Consider the following 21558-nt stretch of genomic DNA (forward strand, 5'->3'; position numbering starts at 1 on the left):
AATCCAGGAATCCCCCTGCCCTGCTGCCATCCCCAGCTGAGTGTTATCCTCTGCTGCCTTCCGTAAGAGCCAAAAAGCCCCAGATGATAAGCCAGGGCCCCCACCATCCATAACCAACATGGCCTGTGTCCTGTCTCCTCAGCAGGAAGTGCCATGGGGAAGGGATGATTTCATTTTCTCTTATTGGGTATTCTCCCCAGAAATAGAAATCATTGTCATCTACAGAAAAATCGTTGAAGTGAAGTGAAGTCACTCAGTCGTGTCCGACTCTTTGCGACGCCATGGATTGTAGCCTACTGTGCTCCTCCATCCATGGAGCTTTCCAGGCAAAAATACTGGAGTGGGTTGCCATTTCCTTCTCCAGAAAAATCCTTAGTACATATTTATTAGCCTTTGGTTCTTAACCTTGGCTGCTCATTAGAAGCACCTGTACCTTGGTATCTCACTCCCCAGATCCCAACTTGATTGGTCTGTGTGTGGGGGTTGGTGTCAATAATATGCCGCCAGGCTGAAAACTGCTAGTCTCTCTGCTCAGGTCGGGGTGTCTGCGGGTGAGCGCAGAGGTAGGGGCGGGTCTCAGGGACTACTGCTAGAGTCAGGAAAACCTGTCCATACTTCCCTGACATTTGTGGATGAGGCTGCCATACACTAAGGTCATGAGATGAGTCTAGTTTCCCTTGTCTGAGGCCCTCCCTTCTTCCCTTCCTTCCAGACCAGCAGCGACAGCACCAATAACAATTCAAAGAAAGGCACACCCAGACACTTCTTTGTTTTCCCCTTTTAAGGAAGAGGAGGTGAGGACAGAGTAGGTGCACACAGCCCTCTTTCCCTTGGCATCAGCACTCTTCTCACCATCTTTTTCCCAGTGAGTTCCAGGGCATCAGAGGAGGGAGGTAAAGAAGGGCCAAGACTTTTTATTTAAATGATGGGGAGACTGAGGCCCAAGCAAGCAAAGGATGGGAGGGCCAGTCTCCCTGAGTGCCTGAAAGAAGGCAGACAGGGACTGAGATTCCTTCTCTCCTTGAGGGGCTGTGGTGGGCTTTGCTTCTGAGCACCATCAGAGTCAGGAAGGAGAGAGGAGGGCTCTAGTTTTGCCTTTGTCATCAGGAATCCTGGGATCATGCCCTGGGTCTCTATTTCCACATTTGTACAAAGGAAATGACACTTATTTTCTCTGCCTTGTAGCACTGCAAGACTCTAGGGAGAGAAGGCATGCAACGGTGATCATTTACCTATTCATTCACTTCTCCTGTTTGCCACATTGTCTGGCCTCCTTCCCAAATCACTTTAAGATCCTCCCTCTTCAGAAAGCCCTCCTGGAGGCCCTGCTGTATGTTTCCTGCCCCTGCATCCGTCCTCAGAGTGTGGGTGACTGCTTTACAGTGACCTGTGAGCCTGGCGGGCTACAGTCCTTGGGGTCACCAAGAGTCAGAGACGACAGTCTTGTGCTTTGAGTTCTGTTTGTAGATATTCCCTGCGCTTATCTTTCCATCTGGCCCTGGGGAAAGGGGCTCAGCTTTCACTGTCAAACCAGGCACTCCTGCAGACATGGAGCACTGAAGGGGTGGGAGGAGCCCCCTCTTTCCTCTTCAGCACCCCTGCCCCCTTGGGGGTTGTGCCTGTACCACAAGCCATTATCTATCAGTCTGTCTGTGAGAACCACAGCAAGGAGTGGGCTGGGAGGACCATGTGCTTAATCAGAACCAGCTTTGTGCTCACACGCCTGCCCAGGGGATAAAAATAATAGTTATAAAAGTTTAAGAGCAGCGTGTATTTTCTGTCTATTTTAATCAGCTTGTGATGAAACTGAACTCCATTTCTAGATCTGGGCCCCAGGGCTGGAAGTCCTTTGCTGGACTGCTTGTGCCCCCAGAGAAGCACGGGGGAGGAAGGTAGTGGTGTGGGGAGATGGGGGGCCTTGACACAGAGAGGAATACACATCCTTATATGGACAACGCCTCACCCTTCCACTCCTGGGCTAGCTCTGGGCTCAGCCTCCACTGCAGCCTTTCTCCTTCTGTCTCCCCCAAGAGAGGTCATTCCCAGAGCTGCAACTCTCAGTAGGGAGAATGATGTCTTGGGAGGCTTCTGGGAGGGTGTCTGAGCTTCCAGGAGCCCCCAGAATGGGTAGGGCAGAGGGGCTGGCCTCTCTCTCTGCCTTGGAGCAAGCAGCATGCTGGCAAGGCCAGGAGAGAGAAGTCGAACCAGAATGAGTGTCTTCCCAGCTCTGCAGGCCAGTGACCATGCGTCCTTGGGCAAGCTCCTGATCTTCTTCACCAGGAAAATGAGAATAGCCACACCTCCCAGAGGAGGAGATGAGATGTGGAGTAACAGCTGGCATTTATTGGGTACTTAGTCCATGCCTGGGCGTCTGGGCTAAGTCGATTCAGCCGTGTGTGACTCTTTGAAACCCCATGGACTGTAGCCCACCAGGCTCCTCTGCCCATGGGATTCTCTAGGCAAGAATACTGTAGTGGGTTGCCATGCCTTCTTCTAGGGTATCTTCCCAACCCAGGGACTGAACCACGTCTCTTACATCTCCTACATTGGCAGGCAGGTTCTTTATCACTAGTGCCACCTGGGAAGCCCCAGTCCATGCCTGGTATGATGCTAAGTACTTTATACTCATGTTTCAGGTTGAACCATACTGTTTGCCAATGCTGCTGCTGCTGCTGCTGCTAAGTCGCTTCAGTCGTGTACGACTCTGTGCGACCCCATAGACAGCAGCCTACCAGGCTCCCCGGTCCTCGGGATTCTCCAGGCAAGAACACTGGAGTGGGTTGCCATTTCCTTCTCCACTGTTTACCAATATTCAGGTGCTTTTGACCTGCTAAATGGTAATTTGATTTAGTTCAACCTAATACACGTTAGCTGCCTGAGTCGATACAAAGAACAAATGGGAGTGGGAGCAGATTGAAGCCAAGAAAAGAGTGGGTCGAAGTCAACTCAGCAATCAGAAGCGTTACCGGGCCATAGTGGCAGTGGATTGCAGCAGTTAGGAGCCAATGGGTAGTTAGCTGCATGCACCGCAAGTTAGGCTTGAAGCTCCCTTCTCACAGTCACAAATCACCCCAAGTTGCCAAACCCAAAGGCCAACGCTCAGGCTCAGAGGCTTATTCTACTTGGCAGAGGCGTCTGACGTATTGACCTCCATCATCCTTTCTTGCTGAAATGATCGCTCTCTGGCCTCTAGAGCAACCCTCTCTCCTCGATTTCTTCCTGTCTCACTGCAGCCAGTCCTCTGTGTCTCCTTTGCAGACCACTGTCCAGCCCTGTTTTTCAGTGTTGGGCTCTCTCCTTTTCTCTGCCATCCACATCCACCCCTAGGGACCCCATGTAATCCTAGGACATTCAATGGCCTCATGCAGCTGACTCCTCATATCCTGCCTCCAACCCCAACTCCTGCCTCAACTCCAGATTTGTCTAAATGTCGGCCAACGTGACAAGCCCCCTTGGATATCTTATGGATGTCTTATACCCTTAAACTCCACATGCTTGACTCCGCCCCCACCCTGCCCCCCACATTCTAACCCCAGTAGCTGGTACCACCGCTGACATGTGCTCTCTCACAAAAACTAAGGGTCACCTTTGACTTCCCTTTCTCTCCTCTTCCAGTTCCTCAGCAACTCCTATCAGCTGTACTGTCAGAACATGATCAGTCTGGTCATTTCCCACCTCTCCCATGGAGTCTAAGCTCCCTGGACATCATGGCCACCTCACACCTGCTCTCCTCGTCCTCCTCCTGGGTCTGGTCACCACCTGAGGGATCCTTTACCACGTCCAGTGTTGTCCCATCTCACTTAGAATAAAATCTGGTGTCCTGTTGCAGCCCACGTGACCTTGCAGGTCCTCAGCCTCATTTCCCACTCTCTGCCCCTGGCCTGGTGCTCAGCCACACTGGCCTCCTTACCTCTCTTTCTGGGAGTGCCTGCTCACAGCCTCAGCTCAGGGCTGAGCTTCCCGCCCTTACTCTTCCTTCCTACTGCTGAGACTCCTTCCCATACGTCTTCAGGCCTCTGTTCAGACAGGCCCTCCCTCCCCATTGGCCCCGTTTTGCTTTCTCCACAGCACGTGTCATCGCCTGAGATCGTAGGACTTGTCTGCTCATCCATGTTTTTGTCTCTCCCTCACTCCAGTGTAAAGGCTCTGAGACCAGGAGCTTCTGTTTCATTCACTGCTCTGAACCCCAGCCCCCGGGGCAGTGCCTGGCAGGGCAGGCACTGATGTACTGGCTGAATGAATGCCCACTGGAACGCTACACCCCACCACACACACACACACCACCCTCCATGGTTGTGAAACCTCTGATCTCACAGGTGGCTGAGGCCCGAAGCCCTTGGTGGGGCAGCTGGGCAGGGTGGCTAGAGCTGCCCTGTCTTGGAGTTGGGGCCTACAAAGGGCTTTGCCTTCTCACCTCTCACCTGGGCCACTCACAGAGGTGCAGGGCTTCCCAGCAAGAAAGGCTGTTAGTAAGGGAGACCTGGCTCTCTCAGACAGTGGAAACTTCAGTGTTATTCAGGGGCACCACACAGTCCAGGGAAAGGTGCAGACTTTAGAACCAGACACACCTGGGTTCAAGTCCTGCCAGGGTAACTCATGCTGTGACTCCCTGAGCAGGGTGGCTCAAAGGGCCTGGGCTTTGGAATCAGAGACAGTCAGGGATGTGGCATCCCCTCGTACTGAGTGACTGGGGAAGCCTTCTGACCCTCACTGAACCTGGGTTTTCCCAATGAGAAGTCTACCCTGCCCAATTGTTGCAGAAACTAAAAATGCACAAGAGTTTTTGGCCATGGCAGGCCTTGAAGCCCAGCCTTTTCTCCTTGTTGGGGTTTTTTTCTGACAAATCCTTACCCACTGCAGGCTTCAGCTGCTTTCTGCAGTACAAGCTGACATGCCTGCTGCTATCTTGGATGGAACAGCGGCATGACCATAATCAAGACAGTGCACAGAGCACCCTTTTTCTTATGGAAACAACCGAAGCAGCAGGATTAAAAGAGCCAGATGTGCTGCAATATAAAGGCTACCTCCCTCTGAGGGAGGCAGCAGTGTGGCTAATACAGAACAGCCAATGAACCAAAGTCATTTTCATGAGGTCTTGAAATATATCATTCTATTGGCCACAGATGTAGAGTCTAAGTGGTGTCCAGCACAGGCTACCCGAGTGATGGTGAGTGACTGTCGGGGGCAAGGCCAGTCTGACATCAGCAGCAGCTGTGTTCCTCACCCCTAGTGGAGAGGGGCCTTGCAGCCCCTTAGGAGGGATGCAAGGCATGTCTTATCCAGAGGTGTAGCGGGAAGCTGCAGATGGAGAGAAATGGGAGACCCTGCACAATGACTGGGCTTAAAAGTTCAGTCAAGGTTACTTCTTAGGGCAAGTGGTTCTTCACTCTATTTTAATTCACGACTCATTTTAAGAATATGGTTAAAAACTATGGACTCTATCTTTTAAAAAATGCTCTAATCCACAAACACACAGAAATTTGCCTGTAAGATCAAAGGGCTCGTGGACCCATTGGGTACTACCACCAGGTCTTACTGAGTAAGGGAGTGGGGAGAGCTGAGAGGATCGGGGGACAGAGCAGGACTCAAAGCCTATTCAGCTGAGAGAAGCACAGCGGGAGAGATGCTGAAAGGGGGCCAGGGAGCAGCTCAGAAGTCTGCAGTCCTTAACTATGTGCTTAGAGGTGGCTCTTGATGGAAAGATAAAGCTAAATGTGGCAAGAAAGCAACTCACGTGCAGGACAAGAACATATCTCCATGTGTAGCAACAGGGAAAAGAAAGTGGGTGTGGAAGGGGCTGCCCTTTTTTCTCTTTGAAAAAATATAAACCGAAACCCAGTTAACCTGGAGTCAGCGCTGTTATCTCAGCTGGTTTCCCTCTGATCCCTTTCCTAGCTCTTCTCCTAAGACCCAACTCCCAATCTGTAGTTGGAGGGCAAACCCTGCAAGGGTCCCTCCAAAGGAACCACAGATAAATTATGATGGTCAACGTTCATGGAGACAGCAAGGGAGTCTATTAGTCTCCTAAGGGAGTCTACTAAGAAGACCAACTTAGGGGCAACAAAAGCGCCTTGAGTTGCAGAATGAATTTCCCAAACCTTTAAAAATATCCCCAAATGTATTCTGTAAGGAAAAAGGAAATTTTACTTTGAAAACAAAGTTTGGTTTTAAAAATAAACCATTTTGCTCTTTCTGGAAAAGGTGTTGACACTTTGCAGATAAGAATGAATTGCTGTCCTGCCTTCAGCTGGACATGTGAATAGGACCCAAAGAGGCCAGGGATTCCAAAAGCATATAACCTCATCAGCAAGAGAGGCTTCCTTCGGAAATCAGCATGGCTCCCAAGTATGGGCTCTTAGAAATAGGCTTCTGAAGCCAAGTTTCCAGGAACACTATTCTACAGCACCTGTCTAGAAAGAAACAGGATCTGACCTGGGTGGGTGACAAGAGGAATCAGGAGCAGCAGCCCCTTAGTCTCAAAACACGTGCTTCAAACCCCCTTCTGAACTGACTGTATACTTTGACCCATCGAATCTTCTCCCTTGAACTCAGAATATCTGTGACAAACACATTCACAGAACTCCAGGGAGACACACACAGCATTTTACAATCTCAGGTTTACTATTGGCAACTGACAATTTAATTTGTGTTGCCATTGTGTATGCGTGTGTGTGTGTGTTTAAAGACTTTGGCTGTTAAGACTCTCCTTCCTTTTCTCCCGCTCATTGTGTATCATGATCTCGGCTTTCATGATCAGGAAATCACATTACAATATCCAGAACAGAGACAACGATTCCACATCTTGTGAAACAGGTTAGGAGTTTAGAAGTCAAGCGATCGTGTTCACAGGCAGAGGAACAACAAAGCTGGTCTTCAAGATGCCTTATTTGGACACTAGCTTCTAACATGTCACTGATAGTTACTAGCCAGGCATTTCAAAGGCACGAAATTGTTTCCCCAGACTACCTTTGTAGGCCATTGCAGGCAAGTAACAAAATACTAAGAATGGGCCCTGGATTGTGAGTCCCCAGATGGGACTCCGGCCCTAGCTCGGCCCTAATAGAGCAGCAAACCTCACGAGGGACGCTCTCCCTTCCCTGGGAGCCCGGTGTCCTGTCACGTCAAGTGGAGGCGGGGGCCTAAACCATCTAGTCTCCTTCCAAAACGCGGAGGAGAGCAGGAGACTCACACACACGCCACCTGCGTGTCTTTAGGACAAATCCCCACAGGACTGGACTCGCCCCCTCCTCACGGGAAGCTCCACTGAGCCGTGGCAGGACGTTCTGCCCTCACGCCTCTCATCCCCTCCCTCTGTTACATTTTGATTATTCCTCTCAAATCACAGAGGCAGGCCTGGCCCCTCTACCCAAACCCTCAGACCCCGACTCACCTCCTGGAAGAAGTGCCCCCACTTGGACCCCACTCTGCTCCCGCCTCACGGGTCTGTCCAGCCAGCACTGACACTTGTTTGTTTCGGCTTGTAAAATACTATGTAGTCATTTTCCTGTGGGTGTGTCTTTTCTCCTTTCTCCTCCTGTCTTGTGTCCAGCTTCCCTGCCTAGCATGGGAGTGCGGTTAGGACCGGGGAGGGGGCCCATAAGGTGAGCAGACCTCCTCCCAGCTGAGGGCAGGGCTGCAAGGCCACGAGGAACCATCAAGCAGAGCTGCTGTTTCCCTTCCTGCCTCGTCTTGCAAAAGATGGTTTCTCATCCACGATGAGAATGCCTCTGGTGGGGATGGCCGCTTTGGGGGCAGATCTGTTGAGGGACGGTGGGCGCTGATAAGTGGGACTCTGTGTGGGGCTGTGTTGGGTGGACACCACCTACCGTCCACGGTGACTTGGCAGGAGGACTCAGCCTGGCCGGCACTGTTCTTGGCTACACACTTGTATAAGCCTCTGTCCTCGGGCAGTGCCTTCTCGATGGAGACGGAGCACAAGGAGCCTGTGGGGAGGAGGAAGATGTATTGAGTGGACCAGGTCTGAGCCCAACATCTGCCTGGCACTGGGAGTATCACAGCGAGTGCGCTTCACACAGGCATCCTCAGGAGCCCAGAAGTCAGAGGTCCTGTGGGAACCAACCCACTCTCCTCATCAAAGCCCACAGATAACCCAGATCCAAAATAACTGATCCCTAAATACACCCAACCCCTGCTTCTAGTGAGTTCTCTCATAGAAATATACAACAGCAAGGTAAGAAGAAGAGGGAGAAATAGCCCCTGACCTTGGAGAGCAGTAGCACAATGCAAGGGGCAGATGGACCCAGGCCCTCACACTGGACATCACCAAGAGAGACAAGTTCAGGTCCCCAGACTGTGGCAGGGACAGAGGCAGGTGAGTACGCTCCACCAGCTGACTGTGATGATTTTGGGAATGCATTCTGGAAAAGGACGTTCTGAACAAACAGGTGAGTGGAAGAGGGCAGGAACCCCTGCCCAGCAGGGACACTGGCATGTGGGCAGATCTTCTGGAAGGAGATAGAGACCAGCCAGAGACTCTGGAGTTGGCTTTTCAGGAATGGTATGTGAGCTGACACTCCTGGCTGACGAGGGGCCCTGGGCTGGGAGAGGGGCACTGCGGGGCTGCTTCCCCCAGGGTAGGGTCTTCTGGTCCCCTCAGAGAGGGATGGGACAGCTCTCTTTTCTACGGGTCTGCCCTTGCCCCAGCATGCCTCTCCCGGCCTGGTTGAGGGAAAGAAGGGTCAGGTTGGGTGTACACTTGGGAGTCTGGTCCTTGACCACCTTGGCTCTCTCATCCCAGGGCTGGCTCCTTCTCTGAGGGGCCCCTCTGGGGAGTTTCCCTGAGGGTGTGGGGAGAGATCGCCTGAGGACTGGACCTGCTGGGCCAGGCAGGGGGGCAGCAGTGCCCTCGCTCCTGCCATCAGACACACACACAGGCCAGCCGCACGGCATCCTGCGAGAAGCTGCCCTGTTGTCATGGCAGCTGTCATCACATGAGGAGGAGGACACAGCCAGAGCCGTGTGCATCCTGCCATCTAGAGCCGCTGGCTCCGGCCACCTCCCTCTCCACCACACTGCTCGGCACAAATCACTGGTCCTGAGCTGGCAGAGCTCTGTGCGTCCCAGGTGTGAATGTGCAGAGGCACGGCCTTTGATGGAAAAAGTACCTGCGCCCCCATTAGACAGACACACAGACTGGACCAACAAACACAAGGACACTCGGAGACAGGAAGGGCGGCGTCTGTTCTGCACAGAGAATCTCACCAAGGCTGCAGGAGAAAGCGAGATAGAAGCGTTGTTTACTTCCTGGCACCTGGGTGAAGTCTTCAACAGGGAAACCTCAGTTCTACCAAGTCCCTGGGGCAGGATGGCTGATCTGCACCCCCTCCTACACTCTCATTTAGACCCCATCCCTCAGCAGGGCCTCCCTCCACTCTCCTACATGGTACCGCAATGCCTCAGGGTCTCTGTCCCCTGTGGTTAGGCACAGAATTTGCAGAAACTGCCACGGAAAGGATTTAGGCTGGATTTTCAGGAATTCTGTCATGAAAGTGAGAACTATGAGGCACAGAAATCAGGGAATGAGAGAAACTATCTTCTAGAGAGAGAAGTTTCCATTCATCCGAGAGGCAGGGGCATGAGAAGATGACCTCTGGCCTCCAGACTTGAGGCTTAGAAGACACAGACCCCATCCTGCTGTTTTTCCTCAGTCTGAGGCTAAGGCCCACTCCCAGCGAACCTCCTGGTTGAGTCTCTGATTGTCTCTAAACTTCAGTCCCCCAGCTGCCTTCAGCCTTAAACCAAAATGGCACAAAACAGTAGTGAGACCTCAGAAGAGGTGGGACATGTAGACCAGAGCCCTCGCCCTTCACGGCGGGAGCTGGGGTGGGAGGCGGGGGGAGGGGTGGGATATCATAAAGGCAGCTTTTCCTAGCTGCTCACAGCCTAGACCCCTGGCCATGTGTGTGGGTTGGGGGAGGGCCCCGGCAGGCTTGGAGGCTGGGCTAGCCCAGATTGAAGAATCTGGTATTTCCTGTGGGACAGCTTATTCCTGACCTCCAGAAGAAAAACCATTTCCCAGAGTTTTTTTGAGAAGCCTCAGTCTGGTGGGGAATTTTGAGAAGAAGGTGAGGGGGATGGGAACCAGGGATCCAATGAATGGCTCAGCTAGAACCCGCCTTGGGAGAGCCCCTCAAGGTCACAGAGTCTGAAGGCCCTCCCCCCATCCTGCCTGGGTTCTGAGTGTGTGGGGAGAGGGGAGGTGGGGTGTGTGAGGGGGAGGGAGTGGCCCCAAGCCCCAGAGGCTCTGCTGAGGCTGTTCTCTGTGTCAGGGCCCCTGGCTCACCAGGACAGTGCTACTCAGCTCCGGGTCACCTCCTCAGGGACAGGGCCATCTTGAAGCACCCCCAGCCGTAGATGGGCCTCTTCTATGCCCTGAGTTCACTTCCCAAGGCCATTACAAAACACGTGCCTCTCTCCCACCCTAGCTGTTGGAGGGCAGTGCCTGTGACTATTGTGAATGTTTTTCCTGAGCCTGGAATACTGTCAGTTAAAAAAAATTTTTTTTTTGAGAATGACCAAGGCATAGTTTCTGGAACAGGTGATCTGGTAGGATATATGTAAGAAAGTCATGAACACTTAATCAAACATAACTGACCCTTGAAAGAGATAATATGGTTTCTAAAAGAGAAAGAAATTCTTAGCTCAGAATTCTTCAAGTGGATTATGCATCCAATGAAATGGGCTGGAATACTGCCTTGCACATAGTAAGTGTGGCGTAGATCCTTGTTTTGTGGGATGGACTTACACAGGTTTTAAAAAGCCTTTGCAAGATCCCACACTGATGGCAATAAAACATGAATCACCCATTGACAACACAACAAAAATGAATCCTCATTAATAGATGAGGAGAAATGTTTGCCGGGGGAAGAAACCTGGTCTGGGGACAGAAAATAAGGCATAAAGATGAAAGAAATTCTCAGCAGCAGCTCAGAGCTCCCTGTCTGTCCTCGGGCCTCCCAGTCCTGGGCCAAGGCCTGAGCAGCTCTGCTCCAGAAGGGCCTGGTGAGGCCACCCTGCAGGCCCAAGGGCAGGCCCAGCTGCTGTAAGTGAGCACCGTCTGCCCTGTAGCTCTGGGAGATGCAGGAAAAGCAAGGACACCTCCACAGGTCCCTCCAAGAATGCAGTCTATTCAATTGACTGTCAGCACACCTCTTCTGCTCTCTTGGCACTAGATGGAGTGAACATAATCATGTTCTGTGGGGCCCGTGGGCTACGAGCCCTATTCAAGCTACAGCGTTCAGAGAAGCTCCCTGAAACCTATGAACAGTATCCACTAGCAGCGGGTCACAGACATGCACACTGCTGGCGGGAGAGCACAGGGGTCTGTCATGGCCAAAGGCCTGGGGACCACAGTCTGGGAGTGAGGCTTGGAGGAAGGGAACCTTGATCTTAGCCAAGTTAACAGCACACGGTTCAGTGCAGAGGAGCAAGAAGGGTGCTGAGTCAGGGAGGTGGGGTGGAGAGGATACTCAGAGGGGTGGGAAGGATGGAGAAACCCACTTAGCAACCCCCTTCTCCCTACAAACACCCCAAAATGCCAGCTTCCTTATTTCCACTGACGCCATCACTGCAACCCAGTCACCCCCACACAGACACTCAGTGGTCCTGAAACCCTCCTCTTCCTTACCAAACCCCTGCCCCCTCAACCCTGTTTCAACCTAGGCACCAGGTTCTGTTAACTCTGCCCTTGCTTATTAAACCAGTCATTTCCTGTCTGTGGCCATGGCTACCTTGCCAGTCCAGGCCTCACCATACTTCTCCCCAGCCTCTTCAGGATGCCCTTTCCTCGTCTTTGGGCACAGAATCAATCAAAGCCCCTAAACCCCAGCTTTGTGTCTACCACTCCTATTCCCAACTCTTAAAGGGCTCCTACTGTCTTTAGAATTGAGTTCTTCAGCATGATAGAGGATGGAATGGACCTCACCCCCCTCTCCAGCCTGGAGGATGCTGGCAGCTGGGAGCCAGCCTCCTCCATCTGGGAAGCCCACACCCCCCCTCTCCTGTTGGGAGCCCTGCCCACCTCCACGCTTCAGATCAAGGTCCAGCCCTTTCACCACCAGCCTCTCCCTGTGGCCCAGCACTCAGCTCCCTCCCTCTCCTCCTGCTCATCACCGGCACTTGACTGGAAGAGGTTTATCACTGTGCGATTGTGTCCTCTCTTCCAGGTCTATTGAGAGCAGATTCACTCACACCTCTCAGAGGCCCTACTCCTTGCAGTGGGGTTTGTGAAAGTGGTCACTGACAAGGCTTTTCCCCAGGCTTTCTCCTGGGTCTGTGTTTGACCTGGGCACCTGATGATTTGGAGAGTGAAGCGCTAGTGAAGGGACGGTGGACAGAGTGTAGTCGCTGCTCTGAGACCAAGCCCCCTCCCTACCTTGGCAAGGCAATAGGCCCGTGTCAAGGTCCGCTTCCTCCACTGCAGTGAAAACACCAAAACTCACCAGCCCAGAGCCCACCACCAGTCTTCCAGCCTCTTGACAGCTGTTGACAGTGTGGAGGAATGAAGAGCCATTAGCCTTTTCCCTTCACAGGCAATGCTCTCGGGGAAGTTGATCAGGGAACGGCCAGCATGCTGACACGCTAACAAGAATTATAATAACTAAGAGGTGATAGAGCAGAGTGGTCTAGGCATTGGAACTCAACTGCCTACATTCCAAGACCAGCTTTGTTATTAATTAGCTGTGCAACCTCTGGTAAAGCCCTTAACTTCTCTGTTACGTGGGCAGTATACTGGTTACGAGGATTAAATGAGTGAAAAGAATAACATGCCTAGGTCAGTGTCTGGCACGTGGTGTTATCCAAGCTATTCTTATTTTTCAAAGAGGAATTACAAATATTTAGAATATTTTTAAAGGTTGGACTTGGGGCTATCTCTATAATCCTGTCCCTCTACCAAACTTCTTGTGCTGGCCTTTTAAAATCATTTCTTCTTCTTCAGCTTTGGACCTAAACTGTCCGTCTGAGGTGGTTTCTGTGGGAGGCAACACTGTAGTAGCCAGGCTCTCGGTGCCCAGCAGATATGACCCACCCCGCACCCTGGGTATGAGCAGCCTGTGTCTAAGGGCTTGGGGGTGTGTCTGAGACCAGGGCTGAGGTCTGCTTTCACTGCTTCGTCCAGTGAATTGTTTACAAGCAACTCTTGGTGGCTCTGCAGTTTCCACGCAGGTCCCAGAACAGCTGTACGGCTGTGGATATTGTCCTCAGCTGTCCTAACCTCGGCTTCCCTAAGGGTGCTGCAGCCATGCCCCTCACCGTGAGCAGACCTGTGGGACCACACCTGTCCCCAGGAGGGCAGCAGCTCACTTTCCGTCCTGCTCTGAGAGGTCACCACAGGATAAGATGGGAAATACTCCTGGTCAAGGTTTGGAGTCAGTCTTATGCCTACACTTTCGAACCAGGACAGGCTGACAGAGGTGGCAGGGAAGGCTTGGCATCCACTGCTCTGGACATCTCAGATAATCCCCCATCATCATCATCTCATGGTGATCCCCCATGCCCTCCTATGTGTGGACGGCCAGAATGAGCAGAGACAGGGGGATGGATGAGATGACTTCTGGAGGCCCCTACCAAACTGAGGATTTTCACGTGGAAAAGCTATCATGTCAACACATTAGCAGAAAATAAACCCTTTTTCTCTCTCTGGGCCAGTTTCCTCTTTACTCCTTCAGCAGTTAGATTCAAAATGCTCAGCCAGCCCAGATTTGCTGTCTGAGTTGCAGAGTGAAGAGAGAAACTCTATCGTGAGCTGAGAGGGATAATGCTATCTTCAAGTACTTCATTAGGGTTTTTAAGAGGAAGGAAGGAAGCCAGATGAAGGGTGAGGGAGGGGGTGGAGAGGGGTGCTGTCAGAGGGTAGGAGGAGGGCAGTGCAGCCAGGGGAGTGCTTCTGTCTCAGCTGATCAGGATTTGACAGGACTTGTCCTGCAGGGCCTCTGCGGTGGCTGCCCTCTACTCACCAAGGGTAAAGTGCCACTTCCCAGGGAGCCATGTACCCTGCCCCGTCCAGGGCCACCAGCCTCAGCCTTGAGCTCAGGCCAGACTCTATTCCAGCGCCGGCCACGAGAGTGGGGTGTGGGAAGCCTGCTATCCTTGGAGCTCTCGTTCAGGACTGGAATTTATGAAAACATTTCAAACCAAATGGAGGGGTCAGGGAAGAGACCCTTTCACCCCCATCTCTTCTCTAGGTATAAACTGGCCCATCTGAGAATTCCAAATGCTGAAAGGCCCCAGATGGCAGGATTTATGCACCACCCCCCTTCTCTCCACAACCCAAGAATGTGAAATACCAGCAAACAAGCCTCATCCAAATTAGGAAGTGAGTGGCTCTGTCCGCCTGGCTGCTTCCCCTTCAGGTCCCTTTAAATCCACAGTGTTATCAAGACTCAAGTTGTTGTTGACCTCAAATCACATCCCATCACTACAAACCCTGCCCTGAACTGAAAATGCTGCTTCAAAGGCAGCTCTCAGCCCCAAGCCCCCGGCCAGCCCCAGCTTGGTGCCCCCATGTCCAAGCCTGTGATTGGAGCCCTCTCTGGGCCAGAGATGGGCTATCAGCCCAGACCCAGGGCTCCTTTGAGGAGCCACGCCTAGGGGTGCCAGGAGGGGGCTCTGCCAGACAGATGCTGAGGTCTGGGAATGTGCCCTGGGACCAGACTCCAGCCTCTGGCTGCTAGCAATGGAGTGTGTGCCCCAGGCCCAGGGTGGGCACTGAGCCTGTGGGTGAGGGGCGCAGAAAGCGGCCATTCCCACCCGGCTCTGGGCTATGAGCACCGTCAACAAGCAGGGCTCTGGGAGCTGACGGTGGCTAGGACAGGGTTTCCCTTCCTCCCGGCCCCAGCCATTTTACCTTCTTGGGAGAGGACGATGAACTTGGTGGTCTTGAGCGTCTTTCCATTCAGTGTCCAAGTGATGGTGGCTGGGGGGTCAGAGGACACTCGGCACTGGAGCAGCAGCTTCTGACCCTCTGCCACATGGAGATCTTGTAGTTTCTCCTCGAAGGTCGGGGCTGTCCCTCGGCTCTCTGGTCTCTTTTCACTATCTGTGGCCCCTGCATGGCCCTTCTTGCAGTTCACATCATTCTTAATCTCCTTCTTAAGTTCTTCTTTCCCAGTGGGTTTTGGGATTTCAGCCGGCTTGGCATTGCCCAAGGGTTTGGGGGCCTCAGCTGGCTTGGCGTTATCCAAGGGTTTAGAGGTCTCAGCTGGCTTGGCATTGCCCACAAGTTTGGGGGTTTCAGCTGGCTTGACGTTACTCAAGGGTTTGGGGGTCTCAGCTGGCTTGGCGTTGCCCACAGGTTTGAGGGTTTCGGCTGGCTTGGCATTGCTCACAGGTTTAGGGGTCTCAGCTGGCTTGACATTACCCAAGGGTTTGGGGGTCTCAGCTGGCTTGACATTACCCAAGGGTTTGGGGGTCTCGGCTGGCTTGACATTACCCAAGGGTTTTGGGGTCTCTGCTGGCTTGGTGCTGCCCAAGGGTTTGGGGGTTTCTGCTGGCTTGGTGCTGCCCAAGGGTTTGGGGGTCTCAGTTGGCTTGATGTTACCCAAGGGTTTGGGGGTCTCAGCTGGCTTGACGTTACCCAAGGGTTTTGGGGTCTCTGCTGGCTTGGTGCTGCCCAAGGGTTTGGGGGTTTCTGCTGGCTTGGTGCTGCCCAAGGGTTTGGGGGTCTCAGCTGGCTTGACATTACCCAAGGGTTTGGGGGTCTCTGCTGGCTTGGTGCTGCTCAAGGGTTTGGGGGTATCAGCCAGCTTGGCGTTGCCCACGGGTTTCAGGAACCCTGAAGGCTGGGCATTGCCCACAGGCTTGAGACCTTCTGCTGCCTTGGCATTCAAGGCCTCAGTGTTATTGCTACCATTCTCTGTTGGTAATTTTTTCTTACTGCCCAACACTGAGCGAAAATCTGGCGTGGCCGGTTTTGGAGGGGGTACCTTCTCAGGCACAGGGGTCTTGGGAGTCCCCTTCTTGGCTAGGACAGAGCGGAAGTCCACCTGCTGGGGGCCATGCACTTTCCTCTCCTCCTCTGACAGGGTCTTCGGCTTCACCTGCCGCTGCAGGTTGGCGCGGAAATCCATCTGCTCAGCTGGGATCTCCTTCAGGTCCTCTTCAGACAAGGTCTTTGTACTCACCTTCTTGCCCAGGAGGTCGCGGAAGTCCAGCTGCTCGGCTGGGATCTCCTTCAGGTCCTCTTCAGACAAGGTCTTGGTGCTCACCTTCTTGCCCAGGAGGTCGCGGAAGTCCAGCTGCTCCACCTCCTGCTGGCGAACGGCCTCCTCCGTGTGCTGCCGTGTCTCCACGCGCCTCTTGAGCACCCCACGCACGTCCTCGCCGTCGTCTTCTGCGGGGGCACCTTGCCCTCTCACCACCGGCCAGCCAGGCCTCAGGCTCCCGTAGCCGTCACCACCACCACCACCATCAGCACCAGCTCCTCGGCCACAGAGGCCCTCGCAGCTGGCAGGCTCCCTCCCCCTGCGACCAGTGAAGGGAAAAAGGAAAGTAGCAGGAGGAAAAGGGGCCGGGTAAGAAAGAGACGTCAGGGAGAGCAAATCCCTGAGGGAGGGAGGGAGGGCGGAGGAAAGGGGAGGCCAGGGGGGCTGGCCAGGCCGTGTTTATAGAAGGGAACTTTGGTGAGAGGCGCTTGCTTGCTTAGTTGGTTTGTTACATCGGTAATGACTTCAGTAGCCTTATAAGGGTGTGTGCAAAAAAAAAAAAGAAAAAAATTTACCCCCCCCGCCCCTTCTCCCTCCCTCATTCCCCTTCCAGTCTCTCTGTCTTGGCTCCGGCAGCCTCAGCTAGAGGATACAAACAATCTGGGGCTGCCGAGCTGGGCCTGCTGGGACCAGGAGGAAGGTGGGTGGAGAGTGGCACAGGGTCTGGCCTGGCAACCCCCGGGGGACACTCACCGCAGGACCGCTCTGGCTGGGCTGCTCTGTAGCATCAGGGACACCTGGCAACTGCATTGGCCAACACGGTTCCTGAAGAATTCAAGGGATCAGTACAGATCAAGGGCTTTCTGGGCCAAGGGCCTGCCTGATCTAGGGCTGTAGGGAGGGCAGGGCAGGCAGGAACTTGGCCACAGGTTGGCTCCAGGGAAGAGGGGACCATGGACTGAGCTGTGACCCTAACACACCCACACCAGACCTAGGTTTCGGGCAGGGCCCTCCCCGACCTTGGTCACCCTTTATCTTTCCAGCTCTTGATTAAGAAGGAAAAAAAAAAGAATCAGCTAAGGTAGGCATCCAGAAATAGGAATACTTTTCTGTAAGTATATCATAAAAATAATACAATTGACACTCAGCCAAGGAAGAGTAAAGACTAAAGCTGCTGAGGGCTGTGATGGAGCTGCTTGGTCTAGACTGTGTGGCCCCACTAACCTTGCCCAGTGACCCTGAGTCTCATTCCATGCCCCCTTAATACTGAGGTGGTCATTCCTTCTACTCACAAGGTGCCCCCATCTGCAGGGTCCCCTTCACCTGCTCGTGAAATGAAAACACCCTCTAATCCCTACCAAAGTGACCCTTTTTCTTCTTCTGTGACAAAGAGAGAGCTCGGGGTTCTTTAGCCCACTGCTAACACTGTCCATGACCAGCTGGGGAAAGGGGCTCAGGAAAGGGGCTGTACCATACCCATGCTGTGCTGGGCTTACAGCAGATCAGCCGTCAGATCCCACAAGGCTGCCATCTGCTGGCAGGTCTGGGCTCTGAGGAGCCCAGTAAGGTGCTGCTCAGACTGGGGGAAGCTGTGCAGGCAGATGTGATAGTCAAAGGTAACTCTGCCTGCTAATAACCATGCTTTATGTAGCACCCTCCACCTATCATGACTCACAGCCACTGTGTTTCTTGCCCCAACAGCCCGGGGAGGTTGTGCCAGCATTCTTGTGCCCACTGTAAAGGGAAGAAGGGGAGGCTCAGGGTTTCCAGGATGCAGTGTTGGGCTCTTGGGGTCTCCCATTCATTTCCTGCACTTGTCCATGTCGTGTGCACTTCAGGGGCTGGCACCTGCCCCAGGTCCCACCGTAGACCTAATCCATCTCATATATTCCATCTCCTTTACTCATGGCAGATCTGTGAGGTGGCTGTCAGCAACTGTTTTTACAGGTGAGAAAAACTAGGCTTATAAAGGTTAAGTAACTTTGCCTAAACTCACAGGGCTGGCTAGTAGGGAAAAGGGTTGGAACCTGACTTGTAATTTTCCCATCCCACCCTGCAGTGCTCTTCAGTACAAATCTATCCTGGGACACGTGTGTGTTTGTGTGTGTCTATGTGTACATGTGTATATCGACCACATGTAGATGGGATCTACCTGACGGGCACCTGTACCTGCCAGTCCATGATTGGGAACATGTGTATGTTACCCCCACATGGACAGAGAGCTGATCACATGTTCCTGTGGCGCTGCCAATGCACTCAAGCAATTACCTTGCTTTGCATGGCCTCCCTCCCAATGCAGGGCCAACTCCAGGTCAGGCACCGGCAGCCCATGGTGTGGCAGATGATTCTTGAGGGTCCTGGGGGTCACTATTTGCTCCTCGACACTGGGAACCCGCTTGACAGAGGAGAGGTTGGCCTTTCGTGCTCCCTAACCTTCTCTCATCTACTGCGTACCTGCTGGTTGTCTTCCATAGACAGCACTTAGGTGCCTTCTCAGCACCAGGCTCTGGGAAGGCTCAGGCCCTCAGAGCATCCTGGGAACTCAGCACAGAAAACTACCAGGGCTCGGGTGACTCACAGAATAGCCATGGGGGTCACCTGTGGCTGAGGCCTCGCCCCTGAGCACCCTGCATCTTCGAGGTTGCTGGCTAGTAGGGCCCATTCTGTTCCCACTTTTCTTGTAAGCACAGGGTGCAGGGTCTGAGGTGGGCATGGAGCATGAGGACAGGGTGCCCTGGGGCCATGTTTTCCGGGGCGCCCTTTCTGACATCTCTGCTGAGTCTCCTCCTGTCACAAATAGAACATAGCCCAGATGCACATTTAGGAGCAGATGTTGACCACATGGCCAGGCTTCACCCCAACCAAGCCCCTCAGAGGCTCTCAATGGTCGGGTGCCCTGACCCCTGAGCTGAAGTGAGCGCCAGCTCCCCCAGGGGAAGCTGGCAAGGGCTTCTGTTGTTTTCTATTACCTGCCTTGAAGAAGGGGGTGCAGGCAGCCTGCTGCCCACCCCTTCTCCAGGCCTCATGCGGGGGCACCCAGACAGTCTGAAGGGGCAGAATTGGGAATACTACAGCAGTCCCACTAAAGAGATCATCTCTTGGCATGATCTGGGGGTCACTATTTCTACAGCCACACACCAAAATCTCTGCGAGACTCTTTTCTTTTAACTTTGTGTTTTGTATTTGAGTATAGCCAATTAACAATTTGAGTATAGCCAATTAATAGTTTCAGGTGGACAGCAAAGGGACTCAGCAATACACATACACGTGTCCATTCTCCCCCAAACTCCCATCCCCTCCCATCCAGTCTGCCACATAGCATTGAGCCGACTTCCCTCTGCTATACAGTGGGTCCTTGTTGGTTATCCATTTTAAATATTTGGCTAGACTTTTAGGGCAAATCATGGGTTCATGTGGAAAAATCAGAGAGGCAGGTTACCTGGGACCCACATCCCAGATAACCTAACCAGCTGATCAGCCGCTTGGGGCCTCTTTGGTGTCGGCACAGACTCAGTTACAAAGCTGCCTGAGGCTGAGGCCCCAACCCCATGCCCAGCCCAGGTGCTGCCACAGAGGTATGGGGCTGTCATTCTGTAAGTGACACCTTTTGCACCCAACAGAATCCTCTGTGTTCCCTACCTCCTAAACTCTGAGTCAGAAGCCCACTCTCTGGTTACAAAATCTTGGACCCTGCCCCACACTGAATCACCCACCCCTAGAATGGATTCTATATGCAAAATTAAAGAACTAATTTCCTGGCAAATATCAATCTTTCAAATATTTCAGTTAGAATTTGGAGCTGATTTTTTGACATTTGCCCATTTAGTTCAGAGCTAGGGAAGGGAAGGCAGGACTCAGCCACGCATGTGCCCCCAGCTCCCGCAGCTACAGACAGCACCTGTCCCACTCCCGCCCTCAGCCCAGCTTCCTCCCAGTCTCTGTCCTTGAAAGGCATTCTGTCCTGGGCACAGGTCTGATTTCTCTCTAGGTCTGGGTCTGAGAAAAGTCAGAGGAGCCCCTGGCAGGCCTGGCACACACTCCCCAGGGCAATTTTCCATGGACTTGCCTCCTTACTGGGGAAAAAGCCAAGGCCAGGAAGCAGCCTCCCAAAGGAATGCAGAGGCTGGACGCAGGGGAGGGAAGAGGGGTGAGGGATGCAAGTTTGGGGACCCCAGTGTGACATCCTGTTCCAGGTTTCCCAAGTTCCCAGTGCACTGAAACAAAGAATGGAGGAACATCTGGTTTAAAGACAGAGCCGAGGGTTCCAGTCTGGGCTCTGCTACTCACCTTTGGGTGGCCATGACCCTGAGGCCTCAGCTTCCCCCATTATTAAACAAGGAGGCGGTTCAATAACTTCTGAAGTCCCTTCCAGCTAAGACAGTCTAAGTTTTATGACTGTCCCCAGCTGGGCCCAGACAGTCTGCCTGCCGACCTCCCAGTGCAACCCTCCACTCTGGCCTGGCAGGCTTCCCACAGCCTTGCTTTGCTCTTTCCTACCCTCTCACATTCAGTCTATCCAATGAGACTTGCCTCATTTGCCTCAAAATCCCACAAAAACTCATCTTTCATCTTTTCTAGGATGTCTAGCTTGAGTACATGAGTACTGTCTCAAAGCATCATTCCTTTCATACAGACAAGCTCTATTCTAACACAGAATCAGTTTCCATTATTTGCACGGCTGAGAGGAAGAAACTATTTTCTATTGTGGAGGCAGATTGGTCTTCCTGATAATAACTAGTTCAGGAACAAGGCTAAGGCCATCAGTGTGTTCTGAGCATATTGCTGATGGTGATAGGATAATCAATTGGCCCACAACCATCTCATCAGCTGCCACGGATGTGGTATTACCTCAGGTGAGGTTTGCTGAGCCTTGCCAGCTAAGTAGAATTTCCTAGCAGATCCAAAGATGCCCAAGAAGTAGTAAGTGGCTATTTTACTAAAATTCACCAAATATTTTTTGTTTGATGGTTTGTTACGCAGCAGAAGCTAACAATTCAAGTATAAAGCAATGCCCAGAAAGGACCCAAGTAGATGGAGCACATGCTAGGTTTTGTCCTTACTTAGAACAAGGCTCCATCATGGCAGTAGCTTTGGCATGTGGTTACAGAGCCTGTCTGTAGCTCAGAGCCCTGAACACCGTGGGCTCAGTACAGGGAAATGAATGATCCAGGAGAACAAGCCCCTTGTAAAGAGGCCAGGCACCTGAGCCAGAGCAGTCCAACCATCTTCAGGATGTGGCAAATCTGTTTGCAGAGTCATGGTACAGAAAAGTGCTCTTTTTCAGTGCTAATACCAACCCTAGGGGCTGGTGTTCTGTCCCCATCAACCCAGGGTGGACATGGAGTCAAGAATTAGAGCAGTTTAAAGGTAGAAAAATATTTCTGGATCACATCCA

The 21558-nt window shown here is 52.7% G+C and overlaps 1 protein-coding gene across 5 annotated transcripts in view; it reads right to left on the reverse strand.

Annotated features, from left to right (window-relative positions):
• The window catches only part of MYLK (myosin light chain kinase), a 281600-nt gene that overhangs the window by 73526 nt on the left and 186516 nt on the right, over positions 1 to 21558 (reverse strand). For 4 of the 5 annotated variants that reach the window (XM_061408285.1, XM_061408344.1, XM_061408131.1 and 1 more), the window contains exons 15-17: positions 16917 to 16988; positions 14867 to 16482; positions 7827 to 7943 (exon numbers count right to left, since the gene is read on the reverse strand). In XM_061408285.1, coding sequence (XP_061264269.1) covers positions 7827 to 7943; positions 14867 to 16482; positions 16917 to 16988 — 1805 coding nt within the window. Of the gene's footprint in view, positions 1 to 7390; positions 7491 to 7826; positions 7944 to 14866; positions 16483 to 16916; positions 16989 to 21558 lie in introns of those variants that run through there. The other variant, XM_061408385.1, reaches the window with a different exon arrangement.

The sequence above is a fragment of the Bos javanicus genome, chromosome 1 (genome assembly GCF_032452875.1).
Source record: "Bos javanicus breed banteng chromosome 1, ARS-OSU_banteng_1.0, whole genome shotgun sequence".
NCBI lineage: Eukaryota > Metazoa > Chordata > Mammalia > Artiodactyla > Bovidae > Bos > Bos javanicus.